We start from the raw sequence: 14,447 nt of genomic DNA, 5'->3' as shown, positions 1-14,447 counted from the left end.
TTTTCTATAAGCGAGGAATGAACAAAATGTTATTTGGATGCTTTAAGTGATTTACCCGATGAGATTCTAGATAGTTACCATAATGGTCAGCTTTTTAATACATATTAGAGTAGCACATTGTTTTTACTTGACCAATTCCAGTATTTGGTCGTTTTTCAATTAATTGACTTGCTAATGTTTTATTATTTTATGCTTCAGTGAGTTTTCAGAGATTTTGCCAAACAATTCTTGTGCGGAATTTCCCATTTAATAAACCTTGTTTTAACTTATTACCCTAAAATTCTGTAGAATGCCAACTTCACACAACACCTGACACAGAAAGGAAATGAAAATATATCTCTAATTTTGTGTCTGAAACTTAATACAAAAATGGCAACAGTGATTGATGAAGTGATAAGATAAAATAAGAACCGATAAAATCGTGCATGAAGCTAAACGCTTTAATAGTGGGCAGTGCACTAAAGAGAGCCAGCGGCAATTAAAAGTAACATGGGTGTCTACTTTTTTACATTATACTCTACAAATTTCTCAATAATTTAATGGTTGCAAATTATTTAATTGCACTGAAGTAATGAGTAATTCTTATTTGTTGGGGTTTATATCGTCTCATTTGATGATGCGAATAAATGCTTGATTCGTTGTATTTTTTGCGAGGATTATTAAATGTAAAATTGATGAGGATTTATTGGTCAACCCGTTCAGTTGCAAGACAGCACAATTTATCTTTCTCTTGCGCTTTTTTTCCGTGGCGGAATAGAGTTATCAGCACGAAAGAAGAGGGTGTTGGACGAAGAAGTAGTTTATCTTGTTTTTTTTCCCTGTCTAACATACCGAAAATATGTAGGACAAAGATTTCAATTTTCTTTCTTTTCATTCGTGAAATGATGAGTCTCTCTGATGACAACGTAATTTTTGTGCCGACAGAATTTATGAGTGAGAGGAATAGTGTGGTATTAGGAAATGGTAAAATTACCAATTTTTCGCAATAAATATACCGAAATATCTTGCAGTCATAAGAAGTATCCTAAAAACTCTTAATGCCCATTTGCAATAGACGGTATAAATGTAATGCAATTTGAATGCTATGTGAAAAATTTTGACTCACAAAAATGTATCATAGTTAATTACAGAGATTGCAGTGAAGATAAATTGTGGAGCGAGAAGTTCATATTTACAATTGTATAATTTAATCTAATTGTCTACTTTATGCCTCTTGTCTCCTTAATACTTTTGACTTTTCTGTCGCGTCTTTCATCATAATAACGAATAGTTTTGTGATCAATTTTGAAATATAGTAGCAATTCATTGCCACTGTACTTAAAGTGTAGCACTCGATGAAAGATATCGAAGGACGATATACTAAAATAGACACGTGCTGATAGTTTATTCTTCACTCTCTAAAAGGCCATACAGGGAAGCAATGTTGAGCACCGCAGTTGAAATTCTCTGTATTCAATTAACTTATCATACATTATGATGTTTTTTTATGATGAATAATTTCATTAGGTCATAACTTTGCCAGTGACACAATTTTTACTCTTAGTACATCTTTTATTTTCTGGTAAATACTCCGGAGCTTTACCTGTATTTGTGACATCGAGAGGTGAAACATTTAGTGAGGTGGGGAGAGTTGAGGGTATTACACAGAATTCACAAAGAGGTTACTTTCACCCAAAAAGATACGAAATTCCAGAAATGATTTTACTTGAGGTGAAAATTCCATTAAGTTTTCAAGTACACAACACAACAAGGATTAGGCCACTAATGAGGCAAATGATGACTGTTGAGTTATGTTATCAATTTGGAGAGGTATTGATGGCATGTGAAGTTGTATCTCATACCGTTATAAACAGTATATAGTTTGGGAGATTCGGCAAAGAATTGGTTCCGAGTTTTCCTATTCTCAGTACTGGGTTTTGAGCCAAAAGGAAGAGATATGTAGGATAAAAAAGTAGAGATGTTGCGAAAGAAATGAACAAAGAGACAATGGTATATTCTTCATTTTACAAGAAAATCGCCAAGGATATTGAATTGTACTCGTGACCTCTTGAGTGTGTTCTGTCAATTGCTGATAGAATGAGCTCTGGGAAATGCAATGAACCACTCGAGTGGCGGAGTTCGGAAGTTATTATTTCACCTAATGACAGTGCACTTATAGTTGAGGTTCATTTGCATTGGAAAGTATCACTTGAGGTATTATTGTCCTCGATTGCAGTCAAGGTGTAATTAGCAAGTGGAATTAAATGAAATGGGTTTTTTTTGGAATAGATGCATGGCAATGTAGCAAGTGCATTGTTGGTATATCGTGTGTGCCCTAAAGAAAAATGTAGGTTTTCTTTGGGACAATTGGTATTTGATGACTTTTGTCGGTTCTATTTCACATTGTTCTCTCCTTGTTGGGCGCCTTTTTTTGTGAATGAATTGCATGAATGAATGGGGGATAGAGTGTTTGGGCTATGTGAGTTTGTGTGAATTGCTGCTCTGAGTGGTTTTTCTGTGTTAGGAAAGAGAGACAGTGCGAGATGATGCAAATGAGAGTATAAGCTTTTGCAGAGCATTGCGAGCTTTGGTTTCCCCCAAAATCCAATACACACCTCATTTATACCCCTCGGATTGTGATGTGTACATATGGAATTCGTGTGTAATCACTTTATGTATATGCATATACGGTGAAGTGGTGGCCATTGGAGAGACACATTCCTTCTGATTGTAATGTATAGTGTGCTCATATTGCCGTATGTAATCGTATAAAACTCCATACTTCTCCTCTCCATATTATATTCTGCTCCATACACTTTTGCTGGCGCTGTGGTACATAAAATACTATATGCGGAGAGCTTCAACTCCCACCACACCTTTTATTTTCGCGCCTGACTATTTGTCGTTCAGCGGAGCCGACACCACCGTATGATCGTGAACGGGTGACTATCGTCAGTTGGTTCTTGATTTGAGTCTCGTCAACACATTGAGGAGACTACAAAATCCTCCTGGCTCTTTTTCATTTCATCGTGTGACTCTAAATACTAAAATTAAAATCAACGCGAGAGTGTTTCGGTATTCACCAATTTTTTTCAATACCACGCTTCAGCCACTGGTACATTTTATTCGGCCTCGTGTGTAATCTCATGTCACGGCATTTTGGGCTTTTTATCATCGCATAGAAATCCCAAAGTATATGGAATACATTTTCATCCGCACATTTAGCCATTTGTTCATCAGTTTTTTTTTCTGGAGAGAAGCAGAAAGAGGGAGAGAGAGAGAGATAGAGACTCTTGATGTAGTTGAGAATTGTGGGAAAATCTAACACATTTTCCACATCTTCATTTAGAAGAGTACAGCCAATTTGTGTGCCGTGATAAGTAATAATCTGTGTGCAATTTTTATCTGAGGCATTCGTCAGAATTTTGCAATCAAGCGAGTGATTAATGTGTCATCTTTGAATGTGGTGGTGGAGAAAAGTATGGGCCAGCATAAAAAAGAGTTGGAAGAGAGAGAAAAAATTAATTATTTCTACCACTGAAACTTTTTATAGGTTGTGACAAGAGGAGTGTGTGGTGTATTAAAAAAATTATATAACCCAAAGCGCTTTAATTCGAACGGTTGAGTCGCCTTTTTATCGTTTCATACTGGAGAAATTTTTTTTTCTTCTTTTGTAAATTAAAATTCGCATTATTTGTGGATTTCTTACGCGCATCTCATTGACTATTTGGCTCTTGAACAGTGTGTAGAAAATTTTATTGGCCAGGCATTGAGAGACTGTTGCAGAGAATTTATGAAATATTAGTGTGGCATAGAGAGTAGAATTTTATGTCACCTCTCTCTGTGTTCTGTCGTGGATTTAGATTGGATTAAAATAAATCCCATTGGATTTTTGAAAGTATGTGTGAGTGTGTGTGTGCTTTCTCATGCTTCAAAATATATGCTACAGTACCAAAGTCCAAAAGAGATTTGACTTAGTTCAGTGTGGAGTGACTATTATGTAAAAGGTTCTATCTAATTTCCACACATGGCTTTTCTTGTTCTTTTTATCACATCACATATCTTTTTTCACCTCACTTGACTCCACTGTCGGAGTGAATTTTCCCCAACTTTGCACATTGACGTTAATAATGTGGTGTTGGAGGAGCCAAAGTGTGTTAATACAATGCTCACGTTTACTCACTATAGTGCTCATGGTGCGGTGATAAGGAATAAAAGTTTGAAGGAAGAAGAAAAAAAAAACCTTAATCTGCTGATTCGTAGTAGTGTGATAAAACCAGTGATATTGATTTATTAGGTGAAGTCACAACTCATTCCATGTGTCATGTCATTGAAAAGGGGAATTTGTGGTTGCTTCATACCTCTCTTTCACATAGACAATCTCATATGCCGGGTTTCAGAATTTCTGTTTTAGTACTACATCTGTGGGGAGTTAATTAGAGAGTGAGAGAATAGGAGAAATAAGGTGGAAGAATTTGAGGTTGTGTGATACACATCATGTGACTTGATTCTATACTTTCTGCAAGCAATGTGTGTCCTATGATAGCGCCTCAATATGAAGGGGGATTGTTGAAAAATTGAAAGATTATGAGCAGAAATGAGAGAAATCCCTGCCTTATCGCTCACTTTCCATCTATTTCATTATCGCATGTGATGAAGAAGGCAAGATTATGCAATGTGTTCAATATTTGTTTAACCATCAGACTGTTTCACTTAATCTTGGCGAGTGCTTACTCTACTATTTCATATAAAATTTATTAAATAATATGCAAATGATATTCTGCATGTCATATATAACATGTGATGAATCAGTGAATTGAGAAAAAATGTCTGGCAAAAGGTTTAAAGCTCTGTAGTGGAGTCTGTGCGGTAAATTATGGGTACAGAGAATTTTTTTGGAGCCTTTGGGTATCTTAAATTTTACTTTATGTTTGTCGCAGTCGCCACATTTTTCAATACACTCCTAAGTCAGCATTACAGTAACTCTCATCATTGTGTACATCTTTTTGCTTGCGCACGTGAAATAAATTGTGTCAATTTTATATACACACACATTTCGCAAGACTCTTGGACCCACATATCCACACAATTGACGCATTCTTTAAAGTAATATAAAATTAACTTTTTAATGAGTGTGCAACCTTGATGGAAGAAATATTTATACAATTTTTATTAATTGCAAAGTTAGCTACAATCACAGTGATGATGATTGAGGCTAAGCAAATTTTGCTGAATTTTTGTGATTGCGGCAGAAAGTAATTCTTTCTATTGTTTATCGTTACAGAAACCAAAATGGCCTTAATTATGAAATATATAGACAGTATGCAGCGATATATGGACTCCTATGGAGGTAAGATACTCAACCTTTCATCCAGAGCAGATAAAACTAATTGGATTAGAGCAATTAATTGTATTTCATTAGTATATTCCGCAATTTTGATCAATCTTGAAAGTCTGATACATATTTTACTATGAAAGCCATCTGTGATCCCTATCATGGTAATGCTATATTATTGCCTTGATGTAGGGTGAATTTGGTATTTGTACAAAATTGTCGAGAATGTGAAGAACACTATATTGCTCTCTCATCATTAATTTTCTACTTATTAGTCTTTATGACAGACTCTAGTCTTTATTGCCCCTGCACACTTACTGACCTACGATAGAGAGTCTATTATAACATGATTTGTTCCACACTGACTTGTGGAGAAAGAAACACGACACTAATCATGACACTTTGCTGCCCGCCTCGGCCTAATTGATATTTAAGCAAATTGTAAAGATACACTTTGACGGCTGTTGAGGTAATCAGGTGGCACGAAATTCTTTTAATCACAATACCACGTGCCATCCACACAACAAAGACCACTTCATTTGCATTGAATTCCGTCTATTGGAGATTTAACATATTTTTCAATCTTCTTATTGTCTTTTATGCTCGGCATGCGAATGACTTTTAGTTGTAACCTGACTTTGATGACGTTAGTTCGTGAGAAAATTCTCGGAACAACACTTATCATAACCTGTAGTCTATCTATATTTATCAAGTGTAAAATGCAATGAAAAGTGGAATAAATATTTTAAATTTCACTAATGCTCACTGTCTACACTTTATACAGTTGTTATGAAGGAAAATTGATTTTATAGACAGAGTGCTACTGTTGCAAATGAGTGAAAAGATCATGCCCTTTGCAGAAATGGTAGACGTGAACTTTAAAGATGGTTGATTGATGGAATTTCTTAGTGCTTTCTCAAGCATATACTATGTGCTTTTTTCAGTGTCTAATATATACGTTTTCATCTCAAACACAGATTCACGGACAAAAGATTGGCCGATGATGTCATCACCATTCCCAACATTAGCCGTCTGCCTATGTTATGTATACATTGTCAAGGTTTGTATCTTGCTCTCCACGATATATGTAGTAGAGAAGGAAAAAAAAGAAGTGCTTAACAGTTGCAATCGAGTGAGAGAGAGAAAAACTATAATCTCTCGCACTTCTTGTCATAATTGTAGCAACCTGGGGCTCAAGTATTAATTAATAGCTCATTGGAGATTGATTTAAATGATTTGTAAGGAATCGTGACGAGTTTACAGCCACTGAAATATTGCTTGACGCCTAATTACTGATTATTTGAGATCTGCTTGAGATTATTTCAAAGACTCACTGATCACGGTTCATTAAGATTGCGCAAATTCCACATGTGATCGACAATAGAGTAGAACAATCGTTGCTTATCAACTGTCGCTCTGTTTTTTCACTGTTAATTCCGACTTAAGACCGTATCATAAAATTCACCTCTAAGGCTGTTCATGGCGTTTATTTTGTCGATTACAGTCGCGAAACTCTGTATGCAAAAGCTGTGCCGTAATAGTTGAGCTTTAGAGAGGAATTGCAACAATTTAGCAATTTTATTTTCTCTCTTGGCCTATATGTAATGTCGTATGTTGTGTATATGCACATATATTGCATATGTTTGTCTCCTTTGCAGGTTTTGGGGCCACGACTTATGGAGAATCGGAAACCATTCCAGTTACAAAACACCCTGATAGTTTATAATTTTTTGCAAGTAATTTTTAGCACATGGCTGTTTTACGAGGTAAGTTCATTTGCAAAACATTTTAATGGAATTATCTTTATTTTTTTTTACTATTCCTGGCTTTCATGAAAATGTAGGAATGATAAAGAAAGAATATGCATTTTAATTCTTGAGATTGTGTTTTCTTCCTCGAATATAAAGACACTATAAAGATTTTTTTTCCTTTATTTGCTATTCTATAAAATAAAACCACTGTTATTCTATGGTTGTAAAAATTTATATCCATTTTTTTTATCGAATATCAAATACTATAAAAGCGAATCACAGCGTTGTTCGTTTTTGATTGGAAAACTGTGTTTTTAAGTGTTTTTATGATCACGTTAGGATCTCATATTTTCACAATTAATTGCAATATATAGAGTTCAGTGAAGAGCTTCACGAAAATTTCTTTCCGAATATACGATTCCATGTTTAGATTTGCCAGGTTATTGCCAAGTGTTATCAATTTAATGCCAGAAAATGGTTATTAACCAAGAGAATATTTGTTAATACAATTATCTCTAGTGTTTAATGGGAGGTTGGTGGGGTGAATACAGCTTCAAATGCCAACCCGTCGACTACAGCGATAGCCCCTCAGCAAACCGAGTAAGTGTAGTGAGCGGAGATGATATTGGCAAAAGTAAAAGATAAAACTGTAATTTGAATTTCGGAAGTAAAATATCGGGGGAAAGCAGTTTCTAAAACCAAACCCAGAAAACCATAATCTTTTATCTTCTCTACCCAATTAAAAATCATTCTCTCTTCTTCCGGGGTCTGAACATCATCCATCCATATTTTCTAAACTAGTTATAAAAATTATTTGATTGACAATATTATTATGGAGGAGTCGGATAAACTGTAATATCTTACTACATGGAACGAAAAATAATTTGAAAGAATAATAACAAAGTTAACCCTAGTTTGTGACCTAGGGGAGATATTCTTTCTGCCTGCTGTAAGAAAATGCATCCTCATCAAAGGTATAAAAAGACAACATTACACCACATCATTTACAAAAGTATGAAAGAACAATTTGTTTCAATTTTTTGAAGTGAGTAAAAAAAAAAGAAGAATGTAGGAAAGTTCTCTCTGTGGAGAGAATATTGTGAAAAGAAAGAAAAGAGGTTGAAAACATAAGTTCGAAAATTACAATTAAATATAGGACAAGAATATCAAGAATATGAAATTGTCCCGTTTAGTTGAAGTTTTTCGTCAGGAAGGTCAATATTTTCATATGTTGAATAAATAATACTATGTAATGTTGTAAATGATTAATTGTCGGTCAACTTGAAATCGATATCACTACATGTGGGGTCTATTTTGTGTCTATTTGATATTTCAGATCAGTATATCCGGTTGGCTAACGGGACATTATAACTTCCGCTGTCAGCCAGTTGATTATAGTAACCACCCTAGAACACTGAGGGTAGGTGTTATAGAATATGAAACATCCGAAGTCTCTAGAGAGTTGTTTTCCTCAAATGACAAATAATAAACCAGCAATGATTAGAGATTCGATTGCAACGGAAAAAAATGCTTTTCTGCTGACAAAACTCCTTTTTATGTGTTTATTTGTCATTTATTGGGTGGTAGTTTCGTACAATGCTATGCAAAGTATGCTAAAACAATGAATGAGTTGAAATTATGTTGTATTCTTCACGTGCATTTCTTTTCTTCGCAATGCAAGCATTTGCTAAAATAATTATGTGCTACTGTCCAGTGTATATCTACTTAATTGTTCTGTCAATTGGCTACATAATCTAACTATTTTTTAAGTATTGGAAATACAACTGTGAAGAGTAACGTTTTTTTTTATTATTGACTAAAAAGACGAACTCAAAACACAGCTTGTAGAAAAATTGATTTTCACGAAAAATGTTCTTGAAAATTAAAATGAATTCAAATGAAGATGAAAAGAGTATTTTCCATCAAATTGACCATGATTCACAAACTTCAATGATATTTACAAATATACTGTTTTGGGTTTTTCACACAATATATCAATATGTTTGAATCTTTTTTCCTGTAGCATGACCATCATTCATTGCTTTGCCGAAATATTTTTCACAAAAATAACATTCATTTTATTTCGTAGTATTTTTTGCTTGATTTGTATTTATAGATTGAAAGAAATAATAAGGAAAAATGCCTAACAATAATGGATTTGATATTTTGCAGATTGCATTGGAGACTTTGTGTTATGTGCATTATTTTGGCATGCTTTGTGATTTTCTCATATTCTAATGTGAATGTATGAAGTAGAAATTAGTAGAATTATCTCTAATCTTGTATGGTAATTTAAGCTTTTTTTTACTTTTCGTGGATAACTCTGTAATTTGAAAATTAGCACTGATATCGAAAAATTGACTAAATGACTTTATTCAGCCTTCAGTGAAGAGAGTCAATCAGTGTTAATTTACTAATCGCAACTCAATGCTTACCTATATTTCCACCCGAATAGATAAACTTCTGCCTTTTATCGATTATCACTTTTCTGTGTGTTGCTCATTTGACAAAATTGCTATGTTGTTCTCCACCGTTGTGAGTAAAGTAACAAGAGTTGACAATGAAAAAAAAATCATGAAGAAAGATTTTGAGATAAAAGGCAGAACATATGTTTGTATTAAGGCAAAGGCAAAAAGCTATTTGAGGCAACACTATTGTGTGGATATTTGTGTATTTTTTCTTGCATAGTGAAAAAAAAATTACTATTGTTCACACAATTATCCTCAATTTGTTGGCTTTTTGTTCTGTAATTAATTTATGTGCCTGATTACATTGTAATGAAACACTTCTTTTTCTCCTTCCCTCTTCGTGCGTTATCAATGCTGATGCAATTCAGATGGTGCACGCGTGCTGGTGGTACTATTTCTCCAAGTTCACAGAGTTTCTGGACACGGTAAATATGAACTATATATTATGGTTACTTTTTCACTTAAATTATTGCATGACCCAAAAGAATATTCATTTGCCAAATAAGAAGGCGTGAGACGCAAAATTTCATAACTTCAAAATTAAATTCTTCATTGTTTTCTGGCAAATTTTCTTTATTCTACGCAAAAATATGAGAATTCAGAAAGATATCATCACTAAAATTATGATTAATTTTGATCAATTTATATATAGAAGCAATGTTTTGTACTTGAGTGTTGAGGTTTCTCTTAACTAAATAAAACATCACCTGATTTAATATACATCCTCATGAGTTGTAGGGTTATTAGAGATTCTGTATAATTTCAATGTTAATTGAAAATACTTGTACTCAAAAGAGAGAAGGAGTCATTTTCACAATATAATTGACTCTCCCTCACATGAAAAATTGCAATTTCGAGATAAAAAGAAACACACAGCAACTAATTTCAATATAATAATAATTTTCTTCTCTACAGATTTTCTTCGTACTGCGTAAGAAAACTAGCCAGGTGTCAACACTACACGTGATCCATCACGGTTGTATGCCAATGTCAGTTTGGTTTGGAGTCAAATTCACACCAGGTTAGTTGGTTTGTGTGTCCGCCACCCAAATTATATCTAACGCCTCTTGGGCATTGCGCAAAAAATTAAAATCACTTTGCATATCACTCCATTGACGGAGACACTTTGTGGAGCCTCACTTGAAGAAATGTGCCAATTTAAATATTTTGCCTTTTTGCGACTGACGCATAAGTGTGATAAACAAAGCAAAATATCGTATACACACTTTATGTAATCAATATTCTCATCCATTGGCAATGGTGGTGGCAAAAAAAAAGAGTTACTGAAATTGAGGTATTTTGAAAGTAGTTCCGTCTGTTTTTTCCATGTGCATTTTCTGGTTTGTGTTTTGCCTCCAAAAAGAAGGAGAGGGACCCACCCAGTTTGACTGAAAAATGTGCCACATGCAGCAGAGGAGTGCATTCAGCGATTTTAATGTTCAATAGGACGCGATGCGAGGAAATTGCCACATTACATGAATGTCCGTCAAGGTATCAATAAGAGTGCAATTTTATTGTGAATTATATCACACTCTTGTATACAAGCACGCTTTTGCCAGTGATTGACATAATATTTGGTCGCAGACTCACGATGAGATGCAATAATAAAGTAGGTGGCAAATTACAGATCTTTGCCGCGACAACGGCAAATACACTCTGTGAAAGATTTGTTGTATCAATTAAAACACAATTTGAGCATTTTATCATGAAAATATCACTCCCTTAAGGCAAGTGATTATTTCAATTTTTCAACAAATTTCTGACAATCTCTCCATGTGGCACTAGAATTCTCAAGTGCAGTGTTCACGATGTTAATCGATGATGAAAGAGAGGAGTTACAAGAAAAAGGCGCGAAACCCGTTGTGGTGAAAAGCAAAAGTGTAACGTCGTGGCGAGAGGCATTATTTTCACTCTATAATCTCTGCATCTTCTTTTTTCGCCCATATTTTTCATACTCTTCAACATCTCTTTTACAGGTGGTCACAGCACATTCTTCGGCTTGCTGAATACGTTCGTTCACATTGTGATGTACACTTACTATCTCTTCGCTGCAATGGGGCCACAATATCAGAAGTATCTCTGGTGGAAGAAGTATTTGACGACACTGCAAATGGTGCAGTTTGTGGCGATTATGGTGCACGCATTTCAGCTTTTGTTCATCGATTGCAACTACCCGAGGGCATTTGTGTGGTGGATTGGCATGCACGCTGTCATGTTCTTCTTCCTCTTCAATGAATTCTACAGGTCAACCTACAAAGAGGCCAAAGAGAGGGTGAGTGTCCCTAATAAATATAGTATGGCTTATATCGGGGGACTTTAGATCTTTCTCTTTCATATTATAAATGATCACATCTAATTACCAAATGGGAAGAGATTTTTTAATTAATCGTTTGGGTGTCAATTTAGTGATTTTCGCACCAATGAAATCCGGTTAGAGATGATATTTTTTTCCTCTTCGCCATAAAGCATTGAATATCACCCTGACCGTGATGGTCTGATGTAATTTGTTTTCCGCCAAAGAGGAAATCTCCTAAGGTGTTCTCTCTTGAACCTCAATCATAATTAGAATACTTCCACGCAAAAATATCTCATATGGTTCTCGTGAACTTGACCTTTTCACGCGCGCGCGCGGATCTTTTATGCGACCAATAATGCTCGCATTTCACAAATCGCGATCTAATGTCGGAAAGAATGGCAATTTGAGTCACGCCAGATACGGTGAGTCAAGCCAATGATAAAGATGATGTGAATGATCTGACATGTGTACAAGGTTTAATCTTAATTTGGACACTAATAGGGTGGGGACTATCTCTCGAACGCTGGCTGTGTGACCATTCTTGAACCGAATTTTTGCGTCTCTAATTTCTCGTCATCCTCGGATTCAGTTTGAATGTTATATATCAGTGACTGCTCAATGTGAATTAATGGCGGAAATACATAGGATTGCTTACTGCCTGCCTATTTAATTATTGTTCTCTCGATACCAATGCATTGTGATTAGAATCCATTATCTCACAATTGATTTGTTGTCCGATTATTTTCTACTGCTGTTTTGTATTATTGCACATCATTAGGTGTTGCAATAAAATTAATATGTTCTCACAACTCACTAGTAAAGTTTTCCTGTTCTTGCAGAGGATTTCAATCATGTGTATTCTAAACTGAATTGTAGCTTATTGTGTGATATAATTGCATTGAGTATATTGTTAATGACGAGGAATAATGTCTTTTTTCCTATTCACTCATTCAATCAGTAGCCCATTGACTAAATGATTTGCAATAATATTCACATATACCGGTTTTTATTATCTGGTGTAAAAAGTTTCTTTCCCCATTAACTATATATGACTATAAATCGTCAATTTTTACTGCATATCCCATTCAATATGGTAAATAAACATTGTTTAATTGAATGAAAATTGAAGGGAATAAATAATAGTTTTGTTCAATTTATTTTAATGACAAATTAACACTTTTTTTAGAGTCTCTATTGTAATTAAACTGTTTCTTTCTTGTCATGGAAAAACAAATATTGTGCGGTAGTGAAAATTTGTAGAAAATGTTGCAGAAGAAATGATGACTTTTTAATGAAATTACGTGGATAATTGGCGCATGCCAAAGAGGAAATTGATGACATAGTGCACGTTCGGACGTTGCTCTTGCAGAATTATTTTCATAAAATCAATTTTCTCTATGCGAGATACTTCCCGTTGGCATTTTCTTCCTCTGGAAGAGAGACGAGCGACACGTGTTTGAAACAAGAGGATGATATTGCAGTGATTGAAAGTGAATGTTTTGATTGCTACTAAGTGAACAAATTGACATTGCATGCGAATGAAGACTGCAATTTCTGCTTCATTTACTTACACACTTATTCACTGTGGCTTGAGAGAAGTATTGCACTACTCATAATATCTCAATTTGATAAATTCCACATAATGACCAATTTATTCTGATGGTCAAGTTGCTTACTTGTGCTGCACTCCTGCACTTGATCTTTGCTTCTGTTCTCTTTACCGACACTCGAAGGTCAGTACATGCGGAGCGCGCGAGCAAGTGGAATATCCGTGGATGGATGATAGAAGAGAGGAAAGAGCAGCGAATGGGTGTGCAAAAAGTCAGCTGTCTCAAATATTGTACAACATGTACACCTATTCAATTACACTCCACTAACAATATTATTAGACTGTGTTGCTGGAGAAAGGAGGGAAAGAGCAGTGACGAAGAAAACTGGAATGCACTTCTGTCTGCATCAATTACAATAATTAATTTTGTATCACACATGTTTGATGTTATGTAAAGAGTTGCAAAGACATAATAGATGTTGAACGAGAAGTTCAAAACGGTAGGAATTCAGCTTGTTCACCTTAGATGTTGCCACTTGTGGTGGTTTGAAGACAATTTCCTCATTGATCTTGATGAAATATGTTTATACTTCATGTTATTGAGTTGACGTGTGTAATTCTATGCTCGTATCTTCACCAAGCAGCGATGGTGGGGAAATAGTGAATAACGAGCTAGCTATAATATCTCCATTTCAATTTCCTTTGAAGCAATGAGAGAACCAGTGTGTCACAATAAATGATTATGAATTATACTAATGTGTCGCATTTGCAAAAGTTCAACGAAAATTTAAGTGCAAATTTTTCCTTGTAAAACCGTTAAGGGAAGGCGAGGTAAATGTACGAAACGGAATGTTTTATCTTTGTCATGTTTCTTGAAAGATTTAAATGGCCAAAAATCCTTTTCTGGCCACCAAATGTTCATTCGTGGTAGAATAAATTACCCAGAAACTCCACTTTAGTATATCATGCAATGGATATTCATTAATTAAATGAATGTCTTCTCCTTTAGCCATGTTCGCAGGCAAAAACGTCGTGCCAATGGCATTTTATCTGCAAAGAAATTCGACCG

The 14,447-nt window shown here is 34.9% G+C and overlaps 1 protein-coding gene across 1 annotated transcript in view; it reads left to right on the top strand.

The window, feature by feature from the left end:
• LOC132257945 (uncharacterized) overlaps positions 1 to 14,447 on the top strand; it is a 53,882-nt gene that overhangs the window by 37,530 nt on the left and 1,905 nt on the right. The window contains exons 9-16 of the mRNA XM_059755014.1: positions 3,048 to 3,094; positions 5,264 to 5,329; positions 6,292 to 6,374; positions 6,973 to 7,080; positions 8,402 to 8,485; positions 9,902 to 9,958; positions 10,449 to 10,554; positions 11,510 to 11,805. Coding sequence (XP_059610997.1) covers positions 3,048 to 3,094; positions 5,264 to 5,329; positions 6,292 to 6,374; positions 6,973 to 7,080; positions 8,402 to 8,485; positions 9,902 to 9,958; positions 10,449 to 10,554; positions 11,510 to 11,805 — 847 coding nt within the window. The remainder of the gene's footprint in view (positions 1 to 3,047; positions 3,095 to 5,263; positions 5,330 to 6,291; positions 6,375 to 6,972; positions 7,081 to 8,401; positions 8,486 to 9,901; positions 9,959 to 10,448; positions 10,555 to 11,509; positions 11,806 to 14,447) is intronic.

The sequence above is a fragment of the Phlebotomus argentipes genome, unplaced genomic scaffold (assembly GCF_947086385.1).
Source record: "Phlebotomus argentipes unplaced genomic scaffold, Phlebotomus argentipes genome assembly scaffold_4, whole genome shotgun sequence".
Taxonomy (NCBI): Eukaryota; Metazoa; Arthropoda; class Insecta; order Diptera; family Psychodidae; genus Phlebotomus; species Phlebotomus argentipes.
Note: the sequence above shows the minus strand (reverse complement) of the source record. Positions and strands in the feature narration are given on the sequence as shown.